This window comes from Sus scrofa, chromosome Y (genome assembly GCF_000003025.6).
Source record: "Sus scrofa isolate TJ Tabasco breed Duroc chromosome Y, Sscrofa11.1, whole genome shotgun sequence".
Classification (NCBI taxonomy): domain Eukaryota; kingdom Metazoa; phylum Chordata; class Mammalia; order Artiodactyla; family Suidae; genus Sus; species Sus scrofa.
This window is the reverse complement of record NC_010462.3, coordinates 2769596-2786484: the sequence shown is the minus strand read 5'-3', so window position 1 is coordinate 2786484 and position 16889 is coordinate 2769596. Positions and strand designations below refer to the sequence as shown.

The 16889-nt window shown below is 45.5% G+C and overlaps 1 protein-coding gene across 1 annotated transcript in view; it reads right to left on the bottom strand.

The window, feature by feature from the left end:
* STS (steroid sulfatase) overlaps positions 1–16889 on the bottom strand; it is an 81221-nt gene that overhangs the window by 41838 nt on the left and 22494 nt on the right. The window contains exon 7 of the mRNA XM_021080957.1: positions 769–1117. Within this exon, the coding sequence (XP_020936616.1) occupies positions 769–1117 (349 nt within the window). The remainder of the gene's footprint in view (positions 1–768; positions 1118–16889) is intronic.

The window sequence follows — 16889 nt, the reverse complement described above, 5'->3', positions numbered from 1 at the left end:
AAAACTCTGACCTCTAGAACTACAAGTGGATGCATTTCTGTTGCTTTAAGTCTGCAAGTTTGTGTTAATTTGTTACAGCAGTGGATAAATACTAATACATGGGGGAGTTTGTGTTTATTTCTTACAGCAGTGGATAAATACTAATACATGGGGGAGTTTGTGTTAATTTGTTACAGCAGTGGATAAATACTAATACATGGGTTGGGGGCAGGGAGGGGTGTAAAGAGTCTTGTCTTAAGCAACTACACATACAAGGCTGCATTTACATTTGGGGTAAAACCACTTCATTCTAGTGTCTCGATACAGACTTGTGATTTTTTTAATTTTTATTTTTTAGGGCCACACAGGCTAGGGGTTGACTTGGAGCTGCAGCTGCCAGCCTATGCCACAGCCAGGGCCACACCAAATCCAAGCTGCATCTGCAACCAATGCCATCGATTGTGGCACCACTATATTCTTAACCCACGGATCAAGGCCAGGGATCAAACCTGCATCCTCACAGAGACAATGTCAGGTGCTTAACCTGCTGAGTCACAGCAGGAACTGCAGAATGGGTGCTTTCAAGAGTTCTATAGGGACCGTACCAGAAACGGCCACATTGGCCATCTGCATTTTCCATGCCCGTGACCCAAAAGAGTGGTGTATGCTGCCATGTGACCAAAGAACAGCATCACAGTGCCACGATGCAGGAGGAGGGGACCACGGCACTGAGCGGATGGGGAAAGGGGCTGATACCACGGGCATTCCCCACCTAGACAGATTTCTCACCTTTATAGATTCCGTTACTGCCTCCGTGAAGTTCCCCTTTGACAGTCACCTCCTCTACGTGGGCTCCTTGGTCCGAAGAGAAATAGATGAGGGTGTTATTAGCCAGCTTCAACTCATCTAGAACGTCCAGGATCTGCCCTGAAAGGGAGAAGAAACTGTGTTCAAACCGTCCAAACTTTACCAAGACAGGGATGTGATTTACCCTCATCGACTTGTCCCTCAGTTTTCGAGGGGGAGGCGGAAATGGTCTCGTATGCTGAGCTCTCTCACACGATCCCAGCGGGGGACGCGGTGGCGTCGGGGCTCCGGGCGGAGACCACCAGAAGATTCCGTCTGAATGAAGCATCACCTACAAGCGTCATGTGAAGCTCTAGGCATAGCAGGGTGATTCTGTCAAGAGACCTGATAAAGGATGCTAGAAGAATCAGGCTCACAGATCTGGAGCCTCTTGGAGGAAGGTGCTAGAAGAGAGAGGCCAACTTGTTGTAATCATGAGCTAGCCTTGGTCCTGAAGCTAGAAAGAGGTCTTCTGTTTTTCCTTATTTATTCCTTTTAAAAATTGCATTGGAGTATAGCAGATTTACAACGTTATATAACGTATTTGGATGGATAAGCAATGAGATCCTGCTGTACAGCACAGGGAACTGTATCTAGTCACTTGTGATGGACCACGATGGAGGATAATACGACAAAAAGAACGTGTATATATGTATGTGTATATGTGTGTGTGAGAGACTGGGTCCCTTTGCTGTACAGTAGAAAACTGACAGAACTCTGCAAACCAACTATAATGGAAAAAATAAAAATCATTAAAATAATAAAACAATGTGGTGTCAGTTTCAGGTGCACCGCAAAGGGACTCCGTTGTTCACATACCTAGATCCAGTGTCTTTCAGAGCCTTTTCCTATATAGGTTATTACAGAATATTGGGTGTCTTCCTCACTGACTGGAAAAAATGAAACCATCAATGGTCCTCTTAAAGGAACAAATAAATATCTCTATCAATATTTTATGATGACCTTTTTAATACTCACCCTGGATACCCAAGTCTAAAATGGTCTGTCTGAATGCCCATATTCCTCACACTTTCCTGTTTCTTCTGTACCTGCTTCTCTAAATTTCATATTATGGACTAACAACCCCCCCCCATGACAAACCTTCAACGTAATAATGACGTCCACCTCAACAATGGGAATAGGGTTCCTATGTGTTAAACACTCCCTATGTGCCAAGGACTTGATCCTACCTGTGTAGCTCTTGCTGAACCAAACGAATAAACAGCACTGGCTCCATTGTACAGGTGAGAGCAACAGTGCTTCAAAGAGAGACATGACCTGCTCAAGGTCACAGAGTAAGGAAGAGCAAGACTCAGGAAGGAAGACGTACACCTGACTCCAAAACACTCAGCACAGTTAAGCGGATGAACTCAAGGAGAGTCATGGAAAAGTGAAGAAGAAAAGAGACATGAAGGCAATCAGCTGCTGTCTTCTGCAAATTCCTCTAGGAAGACGAGAACTAGGTATGGAAGACGGATTACACCAGATTGAGCGTGACGTCATCAATGGCTCAATGCGCATGAAGGGCATGGAGTGGGTGTTGACTGTGCTTTTCTCTCTGCTTTCATTAATGCCCCCAATTTTCCATCAGGGAGGGGAAAAAACAAACCCCATAGAAGCCAGTTGAAGACGAAGGAAGGGCTGAAACACAGACTCTGATGAGGAAGCGATCATCCGCCCTCAAATCAGAAGAAAAGCATGCTCAGACGAGAGGCACAGACTTTATAATTTCCCCAGAGATACGAACATTCACAGAAGGCTAGTTTAATTTAGTCAGTCAACGCGTGCAGGTACAGTTTGAGGGAGTAAAGGGTCTGCTTCTGTTTTTTCTGTTTTGTTTTGTTTTGTGTTCAGCGTCTGAGGCACATGGAAGTTCCTGGGCCGGGAATGGAACCTCTGCCACAACAGTGACTCGACAACACTGGATCACTAACGTCAAGGCCACTAGGGAACGCCCCTGTTTTTTTTCTTTCCTTTTTACGGTGGCACCTTCAGCACATGGAAGTTCCCAGGCTATGGGCTGAATCAGAGCCCAACTGCTGGCCTACGCCACAGTCACAGCAACACCAGATGTGAGCTGCATCTTCAACCGATGCTGCAACTTGCAGCAACATTGGATCCTTAACCCAGTAAGTGAGCCTAGGGAGTCAAACCCACATCCTCATGGACACTATGTCGGGTGCCTAACTTGCTAAGCCACAATGGGAACTCCTCTGACTCTTTTTTTGATGTTTAACTGCTAAGAGCTTTTAAGCCTGACTTCACACTCTGCCTCATCCACTTGTGCCAATGAGCTCCTAAGAAAGCCTAGGGGCTCCCTCTCCCACTGCCCATGGGAGGTTTAAACTAAGCCAGCTCCTACCTGTAGGGGGACACCCACATCCAAGCCCCAAAACCTTCTCTTCATGAAAACTGCATCCATTCTCAAGCCATCTCCCTCAAGCCATCTTCAGTCCAGCTTAGGAGCTGCCCTGCTGTTCCCAGAAAGCCTCTTTACATCAGGTACCACCCTTTCCCCATCCTCGTGCTTTGGTTGTGGCATCACTGGTCACAGGGGACCCGCATTCTGGGTGGGGTCCTTCTCATCACGCAGGATAACCACAACAATGGGACATCTCCAAGGACACCAGCTGTCCTTTGCAACAGAAATAACAGCCCAGCATGGCTACGTCCTTTCCAACAGTGAAGTCATGTCCACAAGGAGATAGGCCCTCCGCCTTAGGGGTGGACCCTCACCGACTTGGTCCAGCAAAGGGCTAGAAGGCCACAGTCAACCCTTTATGGAGGTGACACAGATGATTCTGGATGCCAAAGCTAGACTCAAGTCACATGTCAACCAACGTGTCTCTGCTATTTGATCACGAAAGCCCCAGGTGAGGGCCGTTCCATCTTAGTGTTTTGACACAGATTATAAACCTTCCTGGAAGCCATGCCAAATACATAAATGTCACACTCAGGATCGAGGAACAAGACGCATGGGGCCACTTTAGCAATGTTTCTCTAAGGATAAATCATCAGCGGGCAGACGTTCATTGCAGTGTCGTGCAGTTGAGCTAAGCAAACCACCTGTGCCCTCCGGCTTGTGGTAATTTGACTCTGGTGCTAATTTAAGGCTTGTCACTTTGGAAATGGTAATTAGTATAATGAGCTGACATAGGAAGAAGCAATAAGGCAAGATAACCCCCACTTATACTTGGAATGAAAAATGCCCCTTTTGGTACATATAACCATTTCTAAGGAAAATAACACAGATTAGGCAGGGAAAGGAGGATTGAGGGGGGTTTACTTTCTTGTGTGGTAACTGGTGATTTGCAAAAGGGCGCACAACCATGCCCCTCAATTTCAAATGCAATTCACTTTTCATAGATATCTTAGTTTGAGGAAAATGGTGTGAAGAAATGCCTTTTTAAAAATATGTGGCTTCTTGGAGTTCCCATTGTGGCTCAGCAGACATGAAGACAACTAGGAGCCATGAAGATGTAGGTTCGATCCCTGACCTTGCTCAGTGGGTAAAGGACCTGGTGTTGCCACGAGCTGTGGTGTAGGTCGCAGATGCAGCAAACATCTCAGATTGCTATGGCTGTGGCATAGGCCAGCGGCTGCAGCTCTAATGTGACCCCTAGACCGGGAACCTCCATATGTAGCACCTGTGGACTACATATATATTACTAAAATAAATAAATATATAGGAAGTTCCCTTTGTGTCTCAGTGGTCAATGAACCCGACTAGGATCCATGAGGACGTGGGTTTGAGCCCTGGCCTCGCTCAGTGGGTTAAGCATTTGGCATTGCCATGAGCTGTGGTGTAGGTCACAGACGTGGCTCGGATCTGGTGTTGCTGTGGCTGTGGGGCAGGCTGGCAGCTACAGCTCCAATTAGACCCTAGCCTGGGAACCTCCATAGGCCATGGGAGCAGCCCTAGAAAAGGCAAAATGGCAAAAGACAAAAGGCAAAAAAAAAAAAAAGAAAAAAAAAGAAAAGAAAAGAAAAAGGAAAAAAAAAAGGATCTGGCATTGCCACGAGCTGTAGTGTAGGTTGCAGATATGGCTTGGATCCTGCGTGCTGTGGCTGTGGTGTAGACCTGAAGCTGCAGCTCTGATTCGACTCACTAGGCTGGGAACCTCCATATGCCCTGGGTGCGGCCATAAAAAGAAAAACAAAGAAAGAAAGAAATAAGTCTACAAATAACAAATAATCTATGTTGCTTCCCTGATAACTTCAGGTATGGGCACAATGCCTTGTATATGAATATTAATTAATTAATTAATTGTGCTTTTCAGGGCCACACCCACAGCATGTGGAAGTTCCTGGTCTAGGGGTCCAACTGGAGCTACAGCTGCCAGCCTATACCACAGCTGCAGCAACGCCAGACCTGAGCTGTGTCTGTGACCCACACTGCAGCTCATGGCAACACTGGATCCTTAACCCACTGAGCAAGGCCAGGGATCAAACCTGCCTCCTCAGGGATCCCGGTTAGATTTGTTTCCGCTAAACCATGATGGCAACTCCAAAAACACTCTACTATTTTTTTTTTTATTTCCCCAATATATTATTTCTTTTCTACTGTATAGCACGGTGACCCAGTCACACGTACAGGTATACATTCTTTTTTCTCACATTATCATGCTCCATCACAAGTGACTAGACATAGTTCCCAGTGCTATGCAGCATCCCTGATTATTAGAGAAATGCAAATCAAAACTACTATGAGGTACCACCTCACAGCCATCAGAATGACCATCATGAATAAGTCTACAAATAACAAATGCTGGAGAGGATGTGGAGAAAAGGGAACCCCCCTACACTGTTGGGGGGAATGTAAGCTGGTACAACCACTATGGAGATCAGTATGGAGGTACCTTAGAAAACTATACATAGATCTACCATATGACCCAGCAATCCCACTCTTGGACATATATCTGGACAAAACTTTCCTTGAAAGAGATACATGCAGTCTACTAATGTTTAAAGAATGCCCTTCAAAGGCATGGTCGGCTCCTATACCTCCTCACCCAAGCATCCAACACTTGTTCACGAAACACATACTGTACAAGAGCCGCAGACTGGGACGCCCACGGGGCCAGGGATGGCAATTGTTCCCAAAGCCCCCTGGTTCCTGTTGCCTCTGCTCAAGCTAATGACATCCCTGAGTCACAGCCACTGTCCCTCCCCCCGCCCCACCCCAGGCCATTTTCATCCCCAGATCAGCCTGCAGCTGCACATAAACACAGATTCCTTTCGCTACAATGTACACTGCACCTTTCTCTACCTTCAAACTCCTCCCTAGATAGTCCCTCCAAATCCCAGTATCTCAAACGCCCACAGTGAGACATCTTCTCTGCCCCTGTCAATTTTTCCCATTCCTATAGGGCGGTGACTTGATCATTTTCATCAAAGGCGCCCCATACCTCTGGGCTGGGATGCATACAAGATCTCTAGCAGGTCCACAGGGTGGAGCATTTGGCTAAATTGGAGGAGAAAGTGTCAGATTTCTGATTTCCTTTTAGCTCTTTTTTTTTTTTTTTTGGTCTTTTGAGGGCTGCACCTGCAGCATATGGAGGTTCCCAGGCTAGGGGTTAAATCAGAGCCGTAGCCACTAGCCCACCCCACAGCCACAGCAACACCAGATCCAAGCCGCGTCTGTGACCTACACCACAGCTCACGGCAACGCCGAATGCTTAACCCATTGATGTAGGCTAGGGATTGAACCTGCATCCTCACGGATACTAGTCAAATTCATTTCCACTGAGCCACGACAGGAATTCCACCTTTTAGCCCTTTTTCACCTGAAAGAAGCACTCCTATATCTCATACAATTTGGGTCTTATGGCAGAATCTCATTTGGAAAGCCCAGAGCCCATTAAATTTTTCATAAGGATGTTTCTATAAAGGTCTAACCTATTTCTCTCCTAAAAACTCTGGACGGAAATCTCCCACAGGAACAAACACTGCCATGTTATGTTTGATTTCAGACCCACACACCGCAAGTCAGAGGTCCACAAATATTATCTTTCAGGAAGCTTCTCACGGTATAATGACACCAATTTATATCAGATGATAGTTTTGAAATACCGGTGGTGGGCTGCAGGATAGCTTATAAATGAAATGTTTTATTTCCAAAGCTATCTCACATTGTTCCCGGAATGAAACAAATACAGCAAACAAGCCATTTCAAGAGCACTTTGTTATTTAACCGGAGACAAAAGTGCGTGTATTGGAAAAAAAAATGAGAACTTGCTGACCAGGGTTCCATCATCCTAGAGGGAAAAAAAAATGTGGAGATGTGAAAATTCAGGCCCTTCCTCCTTAAGGTGTGACTGGAGCTTGCTGAGGAAGCCTGGGTTCTGCAGCATTCATGCTTCTCCATTGATTCGGAGCACAAGCAAGCGTTAGGCCACTGTTTGGTCAGGGTGGTGGCTTCTGGGTCCTGCTAGATGCCAACCTGGTTTGGGTCCTGGGTCCCCATTTTGCTCAGTAGGGTTCTTTGCCTCTAAGACACAGATGATCACATATAACAAGGGAGGGTTGCCAGAACAGATAACAGAGAATTGCATCCAAACCCTTAGCCCAGGACTGTGAGAGCTCAATGCAGCCTAGCTCCTACAATGGAGTTAAAAAATCTGAGTGGAAAAATTAGCCTGCCTAAAATCAAAACTAGCATGAGGTACCACCTCACAGCAGCCAGAATGGCTGTCATCAAAAAGTCTACAAATAACAGGAGTTCCAGTCATGGCTCAGCAGTTAACGAACCCGACTAGCATCCATAAGGACATGGGTTCGGGGGAGTTCCCGTCGTGGCGCAGTGGTTAACGAATCCGACTAGGAACCATGAGGTTGCGGGTTCGGTCCCTGCCCTTGCTCAGTGGGTTAAGGATCCGGCGTTGCCGTGAGCTGTGGTGTAGGTTGCAGACGCGGCTCGGATCCCGCGTTGCTGTGGCTCTGGCGTAGGCCGGTGGCTACAGCTCCGATTGGACCCCTAGCCTGGGAACCTCCATATGCCGCGGGAGCGGCCCAAGAAATAGCAACAAAAAAAAAAAAAAAAAAAAAAAAAAAAAAAAAAAAAGGACATGGGTTCGATCCCTTGCCTGGCTCAATGGGTTAAGGATCCGGTGTTGCTGTGAGCTGTGGTGTAGGTTGCAGATGTGGCTCAGATCCAGCACTGCTGTGGCTGTGGCACAGGCTGGCAGCTTCAGCTCTGATTGGACTCCTGGCCTGGGAACCTCCACATGCCATGGAAGAGGCCCTAAAAAAAAAAAAAAAAAAGTCTACAAATAACAAACGCTGAAGAGGGTTTGGAGAAAACAGAACCCAGCTTCATCGTTGTAGGAATGTAAGCTGGTGCAGCCACTAAGGAGAAGAGTATGGAGGTTCCTTAAAAAACTAAAAATAGAACTACCATATAATCTGGCAATCCCACTCCTGAGTATGTATCTGGAAGAAATTCTAATTTGAAAAGATCCATGCACCCCTATGTTCATAGCAGCACTATTCACAATAGCTAAGATATGGAAGCTACCTAAATGTCCATTGTCACAGGAATGGATAAATAAGATGTGGTACCTATACACAGTGCAATACTACTCAGCCATAAAAAGAACAAAATCATGCCATTTTTAACATCATGGATGCAACTAGAGAGTCTCATACTAGTGAAGTAAGCCAGACAAAGACAAATATGTGCTATCACTTACATGTGAAATACAACGAAATGATACAAATGAACTTATTTACAAAACAGAAACAGACCCAGAGGCATAGAGAGCAAATTTATGGTTACCGAAGGGGAAAGGGGGAAGAGATAAATTAGGTGTTTGGGATTAAGAGACACAGATTATTACATATACAATAGATAGGGAATTCCCTGGTGCCCTAGTCATTGAGGATTTGGCATCATCACTGCCATGGCACAGGTTCAATTCCTGGCCCAGGAACTTCTGCGTGCATGGATGCATCCAAAGAAAAAAGATAACAAACAAGGGCCTACTGTAGAGCACAGGGAACCATACTCAGTATCTCATGATAATCTATAATGGAAAACAATCAGAATACATATATACTGAATCACTATGCTGTATGCCTGAAATATTATAAATCAATGATACTTCAATAAAAACCTTTTAAGAAATAGCAGCATGCCTAATGTAAGCCTTGCTATTTCAGCAGTTTGGCTCTTTTCTTTTACCAGGTAGGTCAACTCAGACACACTGTGGAAGCAAAATGCATCACCATTTACCCTTTCAGAACCATCAAGCTCCTTAAGGAAAAGTCTTTTGAAGCAGCCCCCTGCCATGAATAATTAAGGAAGAATTTCCACCTGCTCAGTGTAATTCCAGGGAACCCAGGAAACCCTAAGAAATTTCCCTAACACTGTCTCAGTCAATCCTTCTTGCAATCAACAGCTGAACAGTGGAGCTATAATACTCCCTTGGAAGCCAGGATTTAAAGATAAATGGGAGGGTCTTATTGTGGTGACCACTCTCCATGGGGCATGTTCTCCTGTTTGAGGTACTGAGTGGGATAGAGAAATTCTGCTGTCATTGGCCCCAGAAAGCAATCCTTTATTAGCTTATGTGGGATTTAGAAACACAAACCACATACCACACATTAGGAAATATCCTTCAATATCCACAAAGATTTAGGTCTCTGGTTGGAAGCCATGTCCCTGAACAAAAGTAAACTTGACCTTATACTTCTTCCCCAAATGAAGGGTCCAGATTTCCAAAATGCCAGTCCTGATCTTCTCCATTACATGGAGCTCAAGGGATACCACACATGGTTTATATGAAGATTATGAGTTACCTACAGCATAAAACCAAGTTCAGAAGTTTATACACAATGGGAAAAAAATAGTATATGACCAACAATAAATGTCCCAAGATTGGGTTATTTACCTGCATTCCATAAGCTGGTCAAGACACAGAAATGATATGCTGGCTTTTGGGGAAAGGGGTGTCAGGGAGGGTCAGGGGTGTTTGTTATATCTTTTCTTTTCTTTTTTATGGCCACACCCATGGCATATGGAAGTTCCCAGGCTAGGGGTTGAATCGGACTGCAGCTGCCAGCCTACACCACAGCTCACAGCAACGCCAGATCCTTAACCCACTGAGACAGGCCAGGGGCCAAACCCACATCCTCAGGCATACTAGTAGGGTTCGTTAACTGCTGAGCCATGATGGGAACACCCATAGATCACTGTTTCACTCACTTTGTCATCTCCTAAGCAAACCCACGAAAAACTTCACTCCAAAGATGTTTAGAAGATATCCTTAATCATTTTTCCAGAGAGCTACAGAAAACTAGGCAAGAGTGGTCAGGAGGAAATGATTAGGCGACTGTATGCATCAGTAGAGGCATGTTTTCATTCTTTTGTGTGACTGAAAAAAATCATTGAGGTCTTATATGTGGACTATAGGCCTCCATCATCTTCATGCTATGAATCAGAGTCCTTCAAATTTTGACAAGCTTAATTGTCACCTTAGAAACAAACATAAAATGAAGATTCGTCTTTTTTTTAAAATGATTTGATCAACCTTTGTTGCGTTTTTTTTTTTTTTTTTTGCCTGTTCTGGGGCCACACCTGTGGCATACGGAGGTCCCCAGGCTAGGGATGGAATCAGAGCTATAGCCGCCAGCCTACACCACAGCCACAGCAATGTGGGATCCGAGCCACAGCTGCAATCTACACCATAGCTCACGACTACGCCGGATCCTTAACGCACTGAGCAAGGCCAGAGATCGAACCCGCAACCTCATGGTTCCTAGTCAGCTTCGTTAACCACTGGGCCACGACGGGAACTCTGTATTCTTTTTTTTTTTTTTTTTAAGTTGAACTATAGTTAATTTACAACGCTGTGTTAGTTTCAGGTGTACAGAAAGGATTCAGTTATATATATTCACATATGTATATATACACACACACACACATATTCTCTTTCTGATTCTTTGCTATTGCATTTATTACAAGAGACTGAATATTCTTCCCTCTGCTCTACAGTAGGACTTTGCTGTTTATCCTATTTTTTTAAATTTGTCTTTTTAGGGCCACACCCACAGCATATGGAGGTTCCCAGGCTAGGGGTCCAACTGGAGCTGTAGCCACTGGCCTATGCCACAGCCACAGCCACACTGGATCCAAGCCGTGTCTGTGAACTACACCACAGCTCACGGCCACACAGGATCCTTAACCTACTGAGGGATGCCAGGGATCGAATCTGTGTTCTCATGGATCCTAGTCAGATCCATTTCCACTGAGCCAGGACGGGAACTCCATGGTTTAATCTATTTTAATGTATATGTACGTGTTAGTGTATATATTAATCCGAAACTCCTAATGTATCCACCCTCCCCAACCAAAAATGAAAATTCCGATTTAGTAAATCTGGAGTCATGTCTGAGAACCTGAATCTATAAAAAGCTCCTAAATGATGCCTATCTGCGGACCATGCTTTTAGATGTTTCCCGGCGACTACATGTTTCATCTATGTTGACCTATAACAAAAGGAGATGGTTGGCCTTTTCCAGTTTCCAGAACCACGCCAGGAATGAGATGTGAGCAGAGGTGCAGGTTACTTTACACCTAACTTTCATACAAGGTCAAGGACCAGAATAAACATATCATGAGGATCCCTAGAGAACTAAGAAACATGAAAGTGCAAGATGGGGATGCTGCCTGTCTAGGGTTGACCCTTTCCTGCCTTGGCTTCACGTCCTCCTGGCATTCGCTCCTGAGCACAGGCTGTTTCCAGGACCCGTGTCCTTCTTTGTGTTGTACCTGTCAGCACCATGGTGTGAGGTCCTCCATCAGGACCACAGCTGTAATGTGTGATTTCACTCCCACAGCGGCATCTGCTCTCAGCATTGGGGATGCTCTCCCGCGTCTGCTCCACCCTCTTCTTGCATTAACAGTGACTTGTGTCTCTTCTTTTCCAGGGTGTGGCATTGGCTGGAAATCATGTGCATAACTCCAGCTCATGCTCATTCTCGCTGACCACACCAGGGCTCTCCTGTGGACACACAGCACTGTCCCTGTGTCTATCCAGTGGCACTGCACACACGTGTCTGGGACCACACCACAGATTTCGTGCCTGTGAGTAGGAAGAAGGCTCTGTGGTCAGTGTCTGTGGTCGGCACTTCCCCAGGGTCGAAAGCATCACCACGGGCTGGCTGATCTGAGCAGTAGGCAGTCAGGTCAGCAGGTAATTTTTTGAAAGGGCAGCACGAGGCGTGAACAGAGGTCTCCTTGCTCTTGATCTAGGTCTGCCACGGTATTCGCTGGACTTCCCTGTCCTGCAGAAAAGAAAGCTTGCAGCTTGTCTGCTCTCTGGAAAGGCTGCCACTTGAACTTGCCAGAGGGAAGGCACCCAGGCTCTGTGATGCAGAATGATGCTGCCTGTGTGCCTGTGGAGCCGCGTCTCTGATGGAAGCCAAAGCAAAGCTCTGGAACCTGATTGGCCAGAACTTGTCCAGCAATGGGAGGGATGAGCTGGAAACTCATCTGAGTTGGGCTGTGAGCAGAGACTGTCCAGAGGCAAAGGATAACAACTGATCAAGGAAACTAAGCCCTTCAGAATGCTCTTCCTCGTGATGCTCCACCATGCCACTGATCACCCATTTGTATCTGGTCCTGCAGGAAGCACGTGGAAGTCCCCAGGCCAGGGATCTAACCCAGGCCACAGGGAACTCCCATACTGATTTTTTAATTTTAGGACTAGATTTTTTTTTTCTGCATAGGATTTGTATAAAGCTGAAGATACAAAGTTGAAAATTAAACCTCACTGGTTATTACAGCAATGCACATCAAAACCACTATGAGGAGTTCCCGTCATGGCGCAGTGGTTAACGAATCCGACTAGGAACCATGAGGTTACGGGTTCGGTCCCTGACTTTGCTCAGTGGGTTAATGATCCGGCGTTGCCGTGAGCTGTGGTGTAGGTCGCAGACATGGCTCGGATCCCGCGTTGCTGTGGCTCTGGCGTAGGCTGGTGGCTACAGCTCCGATTCGACCCCTAGCCTGGGAACCTCCATATGCTGTGGCAGCGGCCCAAAGAAATAGCAAAAAGACAAAAAAAAAAAAAAAAAAAAAAAAAACCACTATGAGGTACCACCTCACACCAGTCAGAATGGCCCTCATGAATAAGTCCACAAATAACAAATGCTGGAGGGGGTGTGGAGAGAAGGGAACCCTCCTGCACTGTTGGTGGGAATGTAAACTGGCACAATCACTATGGAAAACAGTATGGAGGCACCTCAGAAAACTAAATACACAGCTACGATATGACCGAGAAATCCCACTCTTGGGCATATATCCAGACAGAACTTTCCTTGAAAAAAACACATGCACCTGCATGTTCATTACAGCTCTATTCGCAATAGCCAAGACATGGAAACAACCCAAACGTCCATTGAGAGATGATTGGATTAGGAAGATGTGGTATATATACACAGTGGATGACTACTCAGCCATAAAAAAGAACAAAATAATGCCATGTGCAGCAACATGAGTGGAGCTAGAGACTCTCATACAAAGTGAAGTAAGTCAGAAAGAGAAAGACAGATACCATGGATATCACTTATATCTGGAATCTAATATAGGGCACAAATGAATCTTTCCACAGAAAAAAACTCATGGACTTGGACAACAGACTTGTGGTTGCCAAGGGGGAGGGGAAGGCATGGGGATGGACTGGGGTTGGGGTGAATAGATGCCAACTATTGCCTTTGGAATGGATAAGCAAATGAGATCCTGCTGTTTAGCACTTGTCACTTGGGAGGGAGCATGATGGAGGATCATGTGAGAAAAAGAATGCATATATGTATGTTTGACTGGGCCACGTTGCTGTACAGTAGAAAATGGACAGAACACCGTCAATCAACTATAACAGAAGAAATAAAAATCATTTTTAACAAATGGAAAATTATGCTCCCTTGTCAGACACATTGTACATGAATCAGAGTCAAGGCACCCTTGCCGCTCCAGTGAAGACCTGGACACGGTGACTAACACGTCACCAAGCTCCTCTCACATATTTGGCTCCAAAGCCATGTGACCTTCAGTTTGCCTGCCTGCAACTCCCCTGCCAGGTCTCTACCTCTGGGGTGATGTGTCCATGTCTACGTCTACAGGCAGAGCTCAAGCTCTGAGAAGCAGTTCGGCTCTTTCCCCCCATGATGCTGAACACGAAAGCGATGGGCAGAAGAGCGCTTCTGCAGAGTGTGAAGTCCCAGGGGGACATCTCAAGTCTAAGGGCAAATAGTAATAATGATATACAAGCCCACAAGATGGTCCAAATCACGTCTCCTCTTCCGTCACTGACTTTTGTCTCAACCATGATCTTTCTACTCAATGGAATCGGGTCATCTGCACATCTTAAGCCAAGATGCTTTACCCATCCGGGAAAGGGAGACTGATACAGGAATAGTAATAATAATGTAAGAATAATAATAGCGAGCATTTATTGAGCACTTCTGGCATGCCAGGTACTCTGCTGACTACTCTAAAAACATGACTTCATCTCCTCCGCATGGTTAAGCCGACTCACTTGAGCAGGTCCAATCCATCAACAGAGCGGGATCACTGCATTTGACTCTCTGATGAGCCCTAACTGGGTCATGACCCTAGCACAACAGGTATTCAAATGTATTCCTTGCTTCTAATTCTGACCTCATCTTCCAAATATATATGGGTTCTCGGTGGAAAGTTATTTGAACGCTGCTTTCACCCCATCTCCTGAATTCTAATATATCTTTTCTTGCGATGCCTAGAAATATTGACCTAGCAAGTTAAATGTGCTCATTGGGAGGGGTTGAAGGTAGAGGAAGTATTATCCAAATCAACCCATGCAATACCCATCTACATCCTACTGTTCCTTGCATGTGCTATTTCTTTCTTTCCCTTTGATTTTTTTAAGGCTGCACCTGTGGCATATGTACACTTGTGGGCCAGGGATTGAATCTGAGCTGCAGCTGCATACAGCAACCCTGGATCCTCTAACTCACTGTGCCTGGGATTGAACCTGTGCCTCTGCAGTCAGATTCGTAACCCACGGCGCCATAGCGGGAACTCCCGCTGTTTCATGTTGAACACAGGCTATTTTACAGTATAGGAGGCACCCCCAGAACAGAGCAATGACTGGAATCCTAGGATATAGAGGCTGGACGAAAACCATGAACAGATCGCTGGTCCACAGAGTCTGGTCTTACAGACAATCTATCTATTATCTCAATGAAGGCAACACACCATCATTTTTTTTCAAGCTACTGAGAACCAGTGTAGCCTAGCAGTGACTGGACAAGCTAACACAAGTCACTTCACCTCCCTGACATCACCTTCTCGCCAGCAAACTGGAGATGATAAAAAAAAAATAACCTCCTAGCACAGTTTAGGGCAGTCAGCTAAGTAATCCATGTGAGATATTAAAGACATGACGAGAACAGCCCCAAAGCTTTTACATTTTCGCTGTTAGTCAATAGATGTTCATTCTTAATGGTGTGATGGTTGTTGCTATGGCACCACAATTGCATTAATCCTGTTGGAATTAATTGGGCAACTGGATTCTTGGATAATTTATGGTGCTAACTTCATTATGGAAATGATTTATGAAAGAGTGTTAAGAATTCCCGTCATGGCGCAGTGGTTAACAAATCTGACTAGGAAGCATGAGGTTGTGGGTTCAATCCCTGGTCTTGCTCAGTGGGTTAAGGACCCGATGTTGCCGTGAGCTGTGGTGTAGGCTGCAGACACGGCTCAGATCTGGAGTTGCTGTGGCTGTGGTGTAGGCTGGCAGCTACAACTCTAATTTGACCCCTAGCCTGGGAACCTCCTTATGCTGCAGGAGTGGCCTAAGAAATGGCAAAAAGACCAAAAAAAAAAAAGTGTTAAAAAACTATTCCTTTTCATTGGAGGTGTAAATTCAAGGTAAAATACGATCCATCGCAGGTCCAAGAACGTGAAATTAAGCCTCGGGCTTTGGAAAAAGTGTCAGGGGTGTCACAGGGCTTGTGAACCCCAGAGCTTAATGATTTATGAGATTAATTAATTTAGAGACTGGAAATCAATATTCTATACAATGGAATTTCCAACTAAATCTCACAGCCAAAATTTGGATCACCAGACCTGCATCAGTCCAGCTCCAACGACCTCGTCCCATTCTAACTGCCTGATTCTGTCATGTTTGCATCTGCAGGCTGAGGTTGCAAAAAACCTCTTTCTGCAGAAAACTGACACTTTCTGTCCTAACTACAGACTTCCTGGAAACTCCCACAGAAAGGGAAGAGAACTCGGAGACATATATTATAAACATTTCCTTTATTCTGGCTGGCTGGCCGCTGGACTTTCTGATACTCTGATTTGCCTCTGGCTTTCCAGATGTGCATACCTGATGCAAGACTAGGCTCGCAGAGGAAAAACTGCCCTTGAGAATATAAAGATTCATTGGCAAGAGCAAAGCATTTCAAGGGGTCACCCCTGTTTCCAAGTGAACAGAAAGGCCCTGTCTTTGCTGTCCTCTCCTCGGCTTAACTGCAAAGCAGCATCAAGCAAAACCCCACAGCCACGCTGCAGAGACAAGGCAAAACTGTTTTTCTCAAAGTCCGTGCTCAAGGCATCCAAGACTGTCAAAGAAGCTCATTTCTTGTAGATTTTCCTCTTCCTCACGTACGGCTTATTTACTTGCTGAAAATCAGATGCATAAATGCATTGATAAGCTGGTTGTTACGGGATGAGACTTGGCAGGCAAGCAACGGCAATGTCGACAGAGGTACCTGACAGGCAATTCTGCCTTCAAATGATCAAAGTTAAAAGGCTGAAAATGCTGTAATTTTGTCATTTTTTGCTCTCTTCTGGCTATTGTCTTATTTCGAAATGGAAAAATATTATGACACCAGTGTTCCTTCCCTAACAATCTTCCATGAGCTGGAAACGTGCTCGTGTCGCCGAAGTTACATTTTGCCACAAGTGACTCAAATGAGATTATGGAGATGAATGTCGCTGAGCGTTTGTTTTAAAACTTATGAAACTGATAAACGTGCAGATTTTCCCCTACATTAGAGTCCACGGGTGGGTCTGC